This window comes from Schistocerca gregaria, chromosome 4, assembly GCF_023897955.1.
Source record: "Schistocerca gregaria isolate iqSchGreg1 chromosome 4, iqSchGreg1.2, whole genome shotgun sequence".
Taxonomy (NCBI): Eukaryota; Metazoa; Arthropoda; class Insecta; order Orthoptera; family Acrididae; genus Schistocerca; species Schistocerca gregaria.
In genome coordinates, this window is record NC_064923.1 from 678,582,002 (window position 1) to 678,597,097 (window position 15,096).

The following is a 15,096-nucleotide window of genomic DNA, read 5'->3' on the forward strand; positions in this document are numbered from 1 at the left end:
CATATTACTATTCCTTGGCTCATCAGTTATTATTCTGTCCAAATAGTGAAACTCATTTATTACTTTTAGTGTCTCCTTCCCCAATCTAATTCCCTAAGGATTGTCTGAGTGAGTCAGACTACATTCCACTGCCCTTATTTTACTTTTTGAGGGGTTCATTTTATAGTATCTGATGATGTAAAAATTTGTGTCTCATCCTTCTCTACTCTCTCCCCACCTCCATCTGCCCTGGGAAATGCTCTCTATAGTTGATAATCAAAAATCAATCTTACCATGGCTGTGAGAGGGTGCATTTGCATGTCCATATGCTTGTGTGTGTGATTGTGCATATTCCTGCTAGAATAAGGGCAACAGCTAGAAAGCTAGTGTAAATACGATTTCATGTTAGCAAGTTTCCATACTCCACACATCAGTTTACCAAAGGTGAGAGGTTGTCTTTCCCTTATTTTATGTATTATTTCATCCAGGAATTTATGTTATTGTTAGACATATGTATGTCTCATTCTCAGCTGTTTTACACCATACAACTCCAGAGAGGTAGCTAAATTTATCTGTTGTATTCAGCCTTTTAGTCTTAGGTCACAAAACACATCAACAAAATTACCGGCTTAACTGCAGTGCTTATTTTCATGACCTTGTTGACACAATGAAGAGCATACGCTGATGTGCCAATATGTGTTGCCCCCCTCCCTCTCATTCACAGATGTACAAACAGTATTTTTATACACATAATGTGACATGCATAAACATAAAAGTTGGTTTAAATTGGCCCATTTTAACTCCCACACCACCCATGTGGAAGGTAGGTGTTTCTTACTCACACAGTTTTTCTTTGCAGACAGTAAATTACATGTGTTACACATTTGGTTGAAATTGATCAAGTGATTTAGGAGGACATGTGGAACATATGTACATTTTTATGAAGGCATGCTGAAAAGTAAGCCACCAAATTTTTTGTTCTGTTCTCAATTCAGTTGAGGTATTACACATTGTGCATGTTACTCAGTTGACTTTCCCACTTCGCTGACACAAGCTGCAACCCTGTGCCACAAGAGGGGTTCAAATTGTGGAGTGTATTATGGTAACATATAAAGAAGCTATGTCGATGCATGAGAAACAGCATCCTGCCATCGAGTTTCTAACCATCCACACCTGAAGCACTTCCTTCAACATAACAATGCCAGACCAAGCATGTGCTGCAACAATCCGATGCCTTCTAATAATTTATGTAATACACACATATATAGTTAATAGAGGCACTTTTTTGCAGGCGTAATATAGGTTCTCAAAATCTTTAGATTAAGGCTATTTTTGGTGCTTGCCGCCTTTGGTAGTTTTTTTTTATTTTTGCAGGACTCACATAGTGCCACAAATAAAAAAAATGACATACTGTGTAATTGCAAATTAAACCTTTTCTGTGGATAACATAATAAGGAGTAAATGCAACTATGCAGAGAATGGTTTCAGATAAAACGTAGCTGTGATACAGTCACGTTATTTTGACAGATCTCCTGGTACTGTAACTGTGGCCTGTGTAATAAATTTCTAAGGGCTTTCTTTTCATTTACAGGATAAAGAGATGCAGGAAACTGCTGACAGACTACTTGGCAAAAATAAACCTAAAAGGGAACGTAAGATGTCTGCTCCATCAGGAGAATCGGATTTAAAAATATCAGAACAGAAACTAAAGGTACCAGAGGAGCACAGACGTTTCAGTTGGAATTTAAAACTGCCAACTAGATTACAACAGAAGGACGAAAATAAGAGCCAGCCAAATGTTTCACCAATAAAGGAGGCAAGAAATGAAAGGCCTCTTCCAAAGCCACGAGGTGTATTGCAGTTCATGAACAAGGGCAACAATAGAAACGTTCCAGAGAAACCTGCCAATCTTGCCCTGGAAATGGACCCTGAACATAAGGTACCAATGATGAAAACTTTTATAATTCTTTGCTTCTTATGATACAAGACCATTTAGCTATCAGCTGATTGCAAAGTAGGAGGGTGTATGGTAATTACAAGCTATTATATTTGAAATAATATATTCTAGCATTATGAACATTTATTATTACTGTTGCAGTGTTGGTTAATGAACAAACTTTTTGTTTTTCATCCATGTATTTTTTTTATTTGTATGCAGTGTTGCAGTGGATTCAAAAAGGGTAGCAGTTACTTTTAAGTATATTTAAATTTATTTATTTATTTTAAAGAGCACATAGAACCACTAGATAACTTTTATCAACTTGTTTTTATTTTCCCCATTCTTCATCCTGTAACAATGAGTCTATTGCTCTTCAAGTGTCCACATATTTTTTTCTTGGTTTCAGACACTTTCTGTTAGTTGTTTGGGTCCATTTTCTCTTTGGATGCCATCCTTGTAGTTACCAGTAGGTCAACAACTATTTTAGTGGGATCCTTGGTATTGACTGGTCATTGTATCTTCCTTCTTCCTTTTTTTAAATTCCTCATTTAAGTTGTCGAAGGTTTTCTTGGTTAAGCATGTTTTGCCCATTTCTGTTGTTGTTGTTGTTGTTGTGGTCTTCAGTCCTGAGACTGGTTTGGTGCAGCTCTCCATGCTACTCTATCCTGTGCAAGATTCTTCATCTTCCAGTACCCACTGAAACCTACATTCCTCTGAATTTGCTTAGTGTATTCATCACTTGGTCTCCCTCTATGATTTTTACCCTCCACGCTGCCCTCCAATACTAAATTGGTGATCCCTTGATGCCTCAGAACATGTCCTACCAACTGATCCCTTCTTCTAGTCAAGTTGTGCCACAAACTTCTCTTTACCCCAATCCTATTCAATACCTCCTCATTAGTTATGTGATCTACCCATCTAATCTTCAGCATTCTTCTGTAGTACCACATTTCGAAAGCTTCTATTCTCTTCTTGTCCAAACTATTTATCGTCCATGTTTCACTTTCATGCATGGCTACACCCCACACAAATACTTTCAGAAACGATTTCGTGACACTTAAATCTATACTTGATGTTAACAAATTCCTCTTCTTCAGAAACACTTTCCTTGCCATTACCAGTCTACATTTTATATCCTCTGTACTTCGACCATCATCATTTATTTTACTCCCCAAACAGCAATACTCATTTACTACTTTAAGTGTCTCATTTCCTAATCTAATTCCCTCAGCATCACCTGACTTAATTCGACTACATTCCATTATCCTCGTTTTGCTTGTGTTGATGTTCATCTTATACCCTCCTTTCATGACACAGTCCATTCCGTTCAACTGCTCTTCGAAGTCCTTTGCTGTCTCTGACAGAATTATGTCATTGGTGAACTTCAAAGTATTTATTTCTTCTCCAAGGATTTTAATACCTACTCTGAATTTTTCTTTTGTTTCCTTTACTGCTTGCTCAATATACAAACTGAATAACATCAGGGCGAGGCTACAACCCTGTTTCACTCCCTACCCAACCACTGTTTCCCTTTCCTGTCCCTCGACTCTTATAACTGCCATTTGGTTTCTGTACAAATTGTAAATAGCTTTCGCTCCCTCTATTTTACCCCTGCTATCTTCAGAATTTGAAAGAGACTATTCCAGTCAACACTGTCAAAAGCTTTCTCTAAGTCTATAAATGCTAGAAACGTAGATTTGCCTTTCCTTAATCTAGCTTCTAAGATGAGTCATAAGGTCAGTATTGCCTCACGCCTTCCAATATTTCTACAGAATCCAAACTGATCTTCCCCGAGGTTGGCTTCTACTAGTTTTTCCATTCATCTGTAAAGAATTAGCGTTAGTATTTTGCAGCCGTGACTTATTAAACTGATAGTTCAGTAATTTTCACATGTGTCGACACCTGCTCTCTTTGGGATTGGAATTATTATATTCTTCTTGAAGTCTGAGGGTATTTCACCTGTCTCATACATCTTGCTCACCAGACAATAGAGTTTTGTCAGGACTGGCTCTTCCACGGCTGTCAGTAGTTCTAATGGAATGTTGTCTACTCCTGGGGCCTTGTTTTGACTCAGGTCTTTCAGTGCTCTGTCAAACTCTTCATGCAGTATCATATCTTCCATTTCATCTTCATCTACATCCTCTTCCATTTCTATAATATTGTCCTCAAGTACATCGCCCTTGTATGGACCCTCAATATACTCCTTCCACCTTTCTGCTTTCCCTTCTTTGCTTAGAACTGGGTTTCCATCTGAGCTCTTGATACTCATACAAGTGGTTCTCTTTTCTCTAAAGGTCTCTTTAATTTTCCTGTAGGCAGTATCTATCTTACCCCTAGTGAAATAAGTCTCTACCTCCTTACATTTGTCCTCTAGACATCCCTGCTTAGCCATTTTGCACTTCCTGTCGATCTCATTTTTGAGATGTTTGTATTCCTTTTGCCTGCTTCATTTACTGCAATTTTAAATTTTCTCCTTTCACCAATTAAATTCAATATTTCTTCTGTTACCCAAGGATTTCTACTAGCCCTCGTCTTTTTACCTACTTGATCCTCTGCTGCCTTCACTACTTCATCCCTCAAAGCTACCCATTCTTCTACTACTGTATTTCTTTCCCCCATTCCTGTCAATTGTTCCCTTATGTTCTCCCTGAAACTCTGTACAACCTCTGGTTTAGTCAGTTTATCCATGTCCCATCTCCTTAAATTCCCACCTTTTTGCAGTTTCTTCAGTTTTTATCTACAGTTCATAACCAATAGATTGTGGTCAGCGTCTACATCTGCCCCTGGAAATGTCTTACAATTTAAAACCTGGTTCCTAAATCTATGTCTTGCCATTATATAATCTATCTGAAACCTCTCAGTGTCTCCAGGCTTCTTCCATGATTCTTCTTTTATGATTCTTGGAGCAAGTGTTAGCTATATCTCTTATGATTCTTGAAGCTAGTGTTAGCTATGATTAAGTTGTGCTGTGTGTAAAATCTACCATGAGGCTTCCTCTTTCATTTCTTACCCCCAATCCATATTCACCTACTACATTTCCTTCTCTCCCTTTTCCTACTGCCGAATTCCAGTCACCCATGACTATTAAATTTTCGTCTCCCTTAACTATCTGAATAATTTCTTCTATTTCCTCCTACATTTCTTCAATTTCTTCGTCATCTGCAGAGCTAGTTTGCATATAAACTTGTACTACTGTAGTAGGCGTGGGCTTTGTGTCTATCTTAGCCACAACAATGCGTGTTTGTGTTATATCAGAGAATTTCAAACATCCTTTCCATCCAATGGAACTAAGTTGTACCATCAAGGAATAAAATTCTTCTGAACTTTAGCATGTCCACATTCTGTCAGCAATCTTGGGCCAAATATTTTCCTCAATATTCCATTTTTTGAATGATATTCATTGTTAATGCTGTCTCAAATGAATGCAGCACTTCTGGAAGAACAACTGTTTGTTAGTGGCATAGTTTGGCTCTGGTGGAAAGTGATTTCTTATTGTAGGTTAGGTTCTAAATATAATGGATTTTTTTCATGACACCTACACTTACTCCAATAAATCTTTTTGTGATGTTCTCCATCTATCTATCTATCTCTTACATTTCAAGTACCAGTACCTTGTAGCTTTCTCTCGTACTCTTCTACATTTACACCTATATTCTGTTAGCCACTTTTTGGTGTGGTGGAGCATATTTTGTGTACCACTGTCACTTCCCGCCTTTGCTGTTCTAGCCGCAAATGGTTTGTAGGGAGAACAATTGCCAGAAAGCCTCCAAGTGGGCTCAAATAACTCTAATTTTATCTTCATGGTCCTTTTGCAAGACATACATAGGAGGAAGTAAGTATTTGTTGACTCTTCTAGGAATGTATGTTCTCAGAACTTTAACAGTTTGATGCAGAATGCCTCTCTTGCAGCATCTGCCACTGGAGTTGGTTGATCCATCTCTATGATGCTCTAGTGCTTACTAAATGAAACTGTAACCAATATACTCCTGTAGTATCTTCTCTACTTCACCTATCAATCCTATGTAGTATGGACCCCATACTGATGAGCAGTATTGAAGTACTGGTTGCACAAGGATTTTCTAAGCTGCCTCCTTTGTTGGTGGACTACATTTCCTGAGGATTCTGCCAATGAATCTCTATGGCATCTGTCTTTCCTGCTATTAGTTTTAAGAGGTTGTTTTACTTTACATCACTCCATATGCATACGCTAAGATTTCTAGGGAAGTAACAGCTGTCAGGGCTTATTCTGAAATTCTGTAATCATACAATAATGGGTCTTTCTATCTTGTATATGTGATAGGTTACATTTGTTTATGTTGAGGGTCAGTTGCCACTCCCTCCATGAAGTGTCAATCCTTTGCAGGTCTTCCTGCATTTCGCTATACTTTTCTTGTGTTGCAAATGTCTCTCTGTAAAACAGCATCATCCGCGAAAAGTCTCCTGTGACTTCCAATGTTGCTACTACGTCATTTGTATATAACGTAAAAGGTTATGGAATTATAACATTCCTTTGGGGTACATCCAAAGTTACTTTTATGTCTGAAGACTTCTCAACATTAAGAATGACATGCTTCTTCAACAATCATGACAATGTCCTCTGGAGCTCAATGGATTCTCAGGCTCAACCTGTCTCTCTTTCTCAACACCACGTAATGGTTGACCCTTCCTCATTTCCAATAGAACTTGGAATAGAGCATTGGTGTTGTTTCTGAGGTTTAATCATTTCCCTGGCAATATGCTCCAAAAAGCTCCTGTGCAACAACTGATCAAACTGCTATTGACTTTCAGATTACAAAGTGCATTCACTGCACATATATTCAGAAGGGCAAAAGATATCACCATAGGCCATCTTCTTGTGGTTCTAGCCCCATCATTTTTTGACACTACTGATCTACTAGACTCACTCCAATTTTGTGTGTTTATGAAATGTGGTAATTTCGGTTTTCTGCTCATCATCAGTACTTTTGCCTTTCTCCTGTTGGATAATGGTGTAGGATAGGACCTTGCAAGTAGCTGAAATCACATCCAATTCAAAAACTTGCAGCAGGCCACTGGGCCATACAAAATAATAACAGTAATAATTATCATCATCATCATCATCATCATCATCATCATCAATCACACCATCATGATACATGGTTTATGTAGTGAGTAGAGTTTTATTTTTCTTTGGCCAATATGACACAAGAGTGCATTTGCTAATGAAAGCAAACATTGAAGAGTATCTGTCTTTGTCCTTATTTGGGAGCATTTATTTTGGAAGATCTCTTCTTCTTTTCTCATCATCCTCATGTATGTGAATTTCTTTTCTTCTGGCATTGTCTGAGCTAACTTCACACTGCTGAACCTGTTGTCCTGTTACATTCCTAATTGTTACAGAAATAATTTCACCCGCTGGCATTACTGACATGAAACTTTCTTTCAGACTACTGTCCAACATATGGTTCCAAATTAATTGCATAGTCAGTCTTAGCATCAACAAGAGCAAATATTTTAATCCATATTTTGCAGGTTTAATGGATTTGTACTGCCTAAAGGAGCATTTCCCACTTAAAGACACAAACTATGTGCCAACTATAACATATTCACTTGGTGAGAAAAGTTCAACATCTTTCTGGTTGGAGCTAGTTTACCTTCCACATGCTGAAAATTATGCGTATTTACTTGGTCAAAACAAAACAAAACAACATTATAGAACCCCTATTCCACTGTAACAGTTGTATAATCATTCAAAGAAAGTTTAAGTTCATTAGTGTGAAATTACCCCAGTCGTGCAATACTTGTTGGAGGTGATTTTAAAGTACTGAGTATAGAATGGGCCAACAGCCTTGCTGCAGTGGTATCGCCGGTTCCCGTCAGATCACCGAAGTTAAGCACTGTCGGGCTGGGCTAGCACTTGGATGGGTGACCACACTGTTGGCAGTCGGGGTGCACTCAGCCCTTGTGAAGCAAATTGAGAAGCTACTTGATTGAGAAGTAGTGGCTCCGGTCTCGGAAACTGACATATGGCTGGGAGAGTAGTGTGCTGACCACGTGCCCCTCCATATCCGCATCCAGTGACACTTATGGGCTGAGGATGACATGGCGGCCAGTCGGTATCATTGGGCCTTCATGGCCTGTTCGGGAGGAGTTAGTTTAGTTTTTGAGTATCGAATGGGGCATCTATGGATTCATTGCAGGTGTTACAGACAGACAGTGTTGTGAAGTAGTTATGAACATGTTTTCTGAAAATTGTCTCGAGCATCTAGCTTGACAGTCAACAAGTAATAGAATTATTTTAGACCTCATAGTTACCAAGAGGCCTGGCCTTGTTGATGGTGTCAGTATAGAGTCACGGATTAGTGATCACGATATGACCGCAGTGACAATGGTTACCAAAGTTAATACAGCCGTCAAGAAGGTTAGGAAAGTGCTTTGGCTAGAAAGAGCAGATAAGCAGTTGTTAGCATCCCACTTAAACAATGAATGGATATCAATTAGTTCCTGCATGATGGACATAGAGGAATTATGGACAAAGTTTACCAGACTGTAAATCACACTCTGGGAAAGAATGTGCCGAGTAAGTGGACTAAAGACAAAAAAGACCCACTGTGGTTTAAAAACAAAATCCGAAAAATGCTGAGAAAGTAGAGATTATTGCATTCTTACTTCAAAAAAGAACATGCAAATGATGATACGCAAAAGTTAATAGAAATATGTGCATCTGTAGAAAAACTGAAGCATGAAGCATAAATATTCCACTGTCACAACTTAGCGTAAGATCTTGCCGAAAAAATTCTTGATCTTCGTAAAAGCGGAAGGAAGGCTTCTATCCATTCACTTGTTGACCAGTCTGATGTGGTAATAGAAGAGAGTAAAAGGAAAGCAGAAGCTTTAAGTTTCACATTTAGGAAATCATTCTTGCTGGAGGACTGTACGAACATAGTGTCATTTAACTGTATCACAGATTCCTGTACAGAGCGCATAGTAATAGGCACTCCTGGCACAGACAAGCAACTGAATGAATTGAAAATAAATAAGTCACCAGGTCTAGGGGGAATCCCAATTTTGTTTTACAGAGAGGACTCTACACCAGTGACCCCTTATTTTGCTTGGATGAAGGGCAAAAGGCAGCTTCCATATGCCTAGGTTTCCAGAAAGCATTTGACATGGTGCCCCACTGCAGGCTGTTAACAAAGGAACAAGCAAATGGAATAGGTTAACAGATATGTCAGTGGCTCTACAATTCCTGAAGAAATAGAACCCAGTTTGTTGTCATCGATGGAATGTATTCATTAGAGACAAGTGTCTCATCAATGGTGCCCCAAGGAAGTATGTCAGGCCAGCTCTTATTCTCTACATACATAAATAATCTGACAGACAGGGTGAGCAGAAATCTGCAGATGTTAGCTCATGGCATTGTGGTGTACGGGATGGTGCCATTATTGAGCGACTGTACAGAAACACAAGATGCCTCACACAAAATTTCTAGTTGATTTGATGAATGGCAGCTTGCTCTAAATGTAGAAACATGTAAGTTAATGCAGATGAGTAGGAAAATAATCCCATAATGTTCAAATATAGCATGAGCAGTCAGCTGTTTCGCTAGGCATGTTGATTCAATATCTAGGTGTAAAGTTGCAAAGCAATGTGAAATGGAATGAGCACATAAGGCCAGTAGTAGGGAAGGGGGACATTCAACTTTGGTTTATTGGTAGAATTTCAGTAAATATCAATTCATCTATAACTTATCTATAAAGGGGACCACATATAAAACAATATTGTGACCCATTCTTCGGTACTGTTCGTGTGTTTCGGATTCCATCCATGTCAGATTAAAAAAAGACATTGAAGCAATCCACAGGTGAGATGCTATATTTGTTACTGGTAGGTTCAATAAACACACAAAATAATGGTGATGCTTTGTGAACTCAGGTTATATTCCCTGGATGGAAGACAACATTCTTTTCGAGAAACAATATTGAGAAAATTTAGAGAAATGGCATTTGCTGCTTACTGCAGAACAATTCTACAGCTGCAAACACACATTTCACATATGGACTTCAAAGATAAGTCAAATTAGGGCTCATACAATAGCATATAAATAGTTGTTTTTCCCTCACTGTGTTTTGTGAGTGGAACAGAAAAGGAAATAAACAGTAATGGTACAAGCTACCCTACATCTCAGGTACCATACAGTGGCTTGTGGAGATAGCAGTCGTGTGTGTGTGTGTGTGTGTCTGCAACTTAATACATTGTCTCTATGGTGACTAGCACTCTATCCTGTTCATAAACGCGAAATCCCAAAGATTGGCTAAAATTTACAGACGCGCGAAATTTGGCACGGACTTCGATGCGAGATGCCTTTAATAGGTTCCACAACGAAACATTGTCTCAAAATTTGGTAGAAAATCCGAAGAAATTCTGGTCGTATGTAAAGTACACAAGCGGCAAGACGCAGTCAATACCTTCGCTGCGCAGTGCCGATGGTACTGTTACCGACGACTGTGCCGCAAAAGTGGAGTTATTGAACGCAGTTTTCCGAAATTCCTTCACCAGGGAAGACGAATGGAATATTCCAGAATTTGAAACACGAACATTTGCTACCATGAGTTTCTTAGAAGTAGATACCTTAGGGGTTGCGAAGCAACTCAAATCGCTTGATACGGGCAAGTCTTCAGGTCCAGATTGTATACCGATTAGGTTCCTTTCAGATTACGCTGACACTATAGCTCCCTACTTATCACTCATATACAACCGCTCGCTCACCGATAGATCTGTACCTACAGATTGGAAAATTGCGCAGGTCGCACCAGTGTTTAAGAAGGGTAGTAGGAGTAATCTATCGAACTACAGACCTATATCATTGACGTCGGTTTTCAGTAGGGTTTTGGAACATATACTGTATTCAAACATTATGAATCACCTCAAAGGGAACGATCTATTGACACGTAATCAGCATGGCTTCAGAAAACATCGCTCTTGTGCAATGCAGCTAGCTCTTTATTCGCACGAAGTAATGGCCGCTATCGACAGGGGATCCTAAGTTGATTCCGTATTTCTAGATTTCTGGAAAGCTTTTGACACCGTTCCTCACAAGCGACTTCTAATCAAGCTGCGGACCTATGGGGTATCGTCTCAGTTGTGCGACTGGATTCGTGATTTCCTGTCAGGAAGGTCGCAGTTTGTAGTAATAGACGGCAAATCATCGAGTAAAACTGAAGTGATATCAGGTGTTCCCCAGGGAAGCGTCCTGGGACCTCTGCTGTTCCTGATCTTTATAAATGACCTGGGTGACAATCTGAGCAGTTCTCTTAGATTGTTCGCAGATGATGCTGTAATTTACTGTCTAGTAAGTTCATCCGAAGACCAGTATCAGTTGCAAAGCGATTTAGAAAAGATTGCTGTATGGTGTGTCAGGTGGCAGTTGACGCTAAATAACGAAAAGTGTGAGATGATCGACATGAGTTCCAAAAGAAATCCATTGGAATTCGATTACTCGATAAATAGTACAATTCTCAAGCCTATTAATTCAACTAAGTACCTGGGTGTTAAAATTACGAACAACTTCAGTTGGAAGGACCACATAGATAATATTGTGGGGAAGACGAGCCAAAGGTTGCATTTCATTTGCAGGACACTTAGAAAATGCAACAAGTCCACTAAAGAGACAGCTTACACTACTCTCGTTCGTCCTCTGTTAGAATATTGCTGCGCGGTGTGGGATCCTTACCAGGTGGGATTGACGGAGGACATCGAAAGGGTGCAAAAAAGGGCAGCTCGTTTTGTATTATCGCGTTATAGGGGAGAGAGTGTGGCAGATATGATACGCGAGTTGGGATGGAAGTCATTACAGCAAAGACGTTTTTCGTCGCGGCGAGACCTTTTTACGAAATTTCAGTCACCAACTTTCTCTTCCGAATGCGAAAATATTTTGTTGAGCCCAACCTACATAGGTAGGAATGATCATCAAAATAAAATAAGAGAAATCATAGCTCGAACAGAAAGGTTTAGGTGTTCGTTTTTCCCGCGCGCTGTTCGGGAGTGGGATAGTAGAGAGATAGTATGATTGTGGTTCGATGAACCCTCTGCCAAGCACTTAAATGTGAATTGCAGAGTAGTAATGTAGATGTAGATGTAGATAAATGCTGAGTGAATATTTTGCTAGATTCCCTGTATTTCACCAGTTTCCAGAGATTAATAATCTTCTTTCTAGGTAACTGTCAGAATTATTTTATTATTGGAGAACAAAGAATCTGAATAACACTAAATTATTTCAGTGCATTTTGTTTTATGTATCACTGTTTCAATTTCATGTTTGTCTTGTTGACTTGCTGCTGCAAATACCTCCATTGTTACAGGAAAGTCCAAGGAAAATTGAACCAGAAAAGAGAAGGGAAGCAGATGGGCCCAAAGTACCAGTAGCTATGCAATACAGACAGTCACCAGAATACAGACCTCCAAAGAAAACTGAGAATACTATGCTGATTAATGTAAAGAAGAATTTAAAACCTGTAAGAAAACTTTAAAAAATATAGTACTGTTGCTGGTCACGTTGTATAAGGTTGTACTGTGAAAGTGTTTGAGACTACCAATATGTCTCCAAAGACCAAAGACTTTATAGTACTGTTGCAGGTCACGTTGTAAAAGGTTCTACTCTGAAAGTGTTTGAGACCACCAATACATCTCCAAAGACCAAAGACTTCAACAAATGTTTCACAATATATATGAGTTTAGTTCCTATTTCATTCAGTTGTTGCTCATTGTAAATAAATGGAGGATAGGGAATTGACTATCCCTGTGCAGAATGCATTGTCTTTTGTGAAGGTTGTGAATTACATATCACCATTATTATTTTCAAATGAAAAGTTTACAATATATTTTAGATTAAGTTATGATTAAATTTTAATAAATAATTCTACTGAAATTGGGAATTGTTTTATTTTCATCAAATAAAATAATTGCAGTCTGAAACAGAAAAGCTAAGACATTTGGATCAGAGGATTTCCCAATCCCACATCATACCGCAGTTCTGTTACTTTGTAAATTTATATTTTTCCTGAATGAATTGCTCTTTTAAGAACCATAAACATATTAAAAAAAAACAGCACATTTTGTTTTTAGAAACTAACAAAGGTCTGTTAGAAAGTGTAAGTTTCATTATAAAATCCTGACTACAGTGACAAGGTTTTGTATATTCTTCATTTTGGAGAATAAAGTTATTTTGGATATGTTACAAAAACAGTGCTGCATAATTTTAGGCTTTTCCAGCACATTATTATTTTGAAATGTTCTTGGGTATTCAGCAATGCGGCATCATACAAGTGGTGTGATATTTTGGCAAACTGACTAGACATCTTCAAGTAGTCCTGACAACTGACTATCTTCCACTAAGCACATGATTATGTATCTCCTTCCTTCCCACCAGCTGTCGATCATAACTTATTTGGAAAATGCTGTCTTTATTAATTATTTCATCATGCAATCAGATCTCTACAGATTCTATTAAAATGTAATCCTATAATCTGTTGGCCTGTATTAATAACTTGGGTGTCGTCATAACTCATACAGTGCTGTGTGAAAGCTGACTGTTGGTTATTCTTTATCTGCGTGACACATGTGCTCTTTTCTCCATCATCTTGATTATCTGGGCTCTGTACATTAGCCTACATTGGCACAGTATGCAGCAGACCTCTGGTTTTCGGAGTCCTAGGTCGTCCTTTACAGACTCAACAAGTCCTTCATCTTGGTGGCTATCAAAATATACAGTTGACACCAAAATATACAGTTGACACTATATTTCCTGAGTATTCTCATAATTTTCACCAATGTACGAATGGCATTTAGGATTAAACACTGTAGCAACAGGTTTCTCCTCTTCCTCTGAATGTTATGGACTATGACAGTTTGGTTTTCCAGCAGGCTAGATGTGGAGGTGGTTGAAATTATTCTTTTGGAAAACTGTGTGCAGCTGCTGCAACTTTGAAATCAACTGCGAAGATCCACCCAAAGATGCATACATAGACAGGAGTGCCCATACGAAAAGTGGTTGCTTCTTCTTTAACTAAAGCAAACAGTGGTAAAAAAAAGGTGAAGCACATTCAGTGGAGATGCCTATGCAGCAACTCCAGTGGACTGGGACCTTTATGTTTGTCACTCTGCAGGAAACCTGGACAGCACCGAGACAGCTGGTTCAGACATGGCTGTCATAACATCTGACATTTGGGTCTTAAAGGTGTGGACAAAATGTTCCATTAAGCTGTTGGAGAAGGGATGAAAATGGAAGAGTCATAATGTGCCTAGTGCCATTACAGGTGCAAAATCCCCAGAAGGCAGCCACCGTAAACTAAGGCTCAACTAACAGGTAAATAGAATGACAGGAGGAAAAAAGAAAGAAAAAGGCAGGTACCTTTGATAGATAAACTTTCTCCATGGCTTTCGTAATAGTAGTATATGCTGCAACTTGAAGATGTGTAGAACATGGGAAAAAGAATCTACAAGGATGAGCCATCTGGCTCCCATGAAAGGTCTGGCAAAATCCGTGTGGAGGGAGTTCTACAGCTGAATCAAGTCTAGCCAAGGGAAACAACTGTGGAGTTGCTGGCTGCTGTGTCTGACACTACATGTAGCAGTGAGTGACCTGTTTCTTGTGACAGGTCCTCCAGTGAGACTGACTGACGAACTGTAACACACCTGACAACTATCATCATCCTGTGTCAGCAGCAGAATGCCTTGGCAAATCGGGAAAGGGTTGCCTCTAGATCACTGCATCCATATGGTAAATCTGCATGAGTAGAGTTTATCTACATCACTCACCATGCACAAGCCTGCAGAGCACATGGCTGGAAGTTCCCTCACTCATTATCACGTGGTGCTCACTCGCCAAGTGCTGGGTAACAGCTGTCTGGCCACCAGGGCCACACAGCTAGGGATCTACACGACTGATGAGTAAATCAAGTAAATGAACTAATGGGTCTCATTGCAGTTGATAATATGAACTGCTGTGAGCAGAAAGAAAAAGGAGGTGTAAGGTGTAATGGTAGGCAGAGATAGGGATAATTTGAATAAATTTCTATCTGGATAATTATTCAAATACAAAGATCAGTCAAACAAATTTATTCTTGAATACATTATTTGCAACTTCAATTATGAAGGACATGGAAAGCAATTGTATTTTCTTTGTTTACTTTTTGTGTCGA

At 39.0% G+C, this 15,096-nt stretch overlaps 1 protein-coding gene across 1 annotated transcript in view; it reads left to right on the top strand.

Moving 5' to 3' along the window:
* LOC126267226 (ovarian-specific serine/threonine-protein kinase Lok-like) overlaps nt 1-12,824 on the top strand; it is a 208,491-nt gene extending 195,667 nt beyond the window's left edge. Inside the window, exons 8-9 of the mRNA XM_049972209.1 lie at nt 1,571-1,918; nt 12,259-12,824. Coding sequence (XP_049828166.1) covers nt 1,571-1,918; nt 12,259-12,426 — 516 coding nt within the window. The 3' untranslated portion in view covers nt 12,427-12,824. The remainder of the gene's footprint in view (nt 1-1,570; nt 1,919-12,258) is intronic.
* Nucleotides 12,825-15,096: the final 2,272 nt, after the last annotated feature.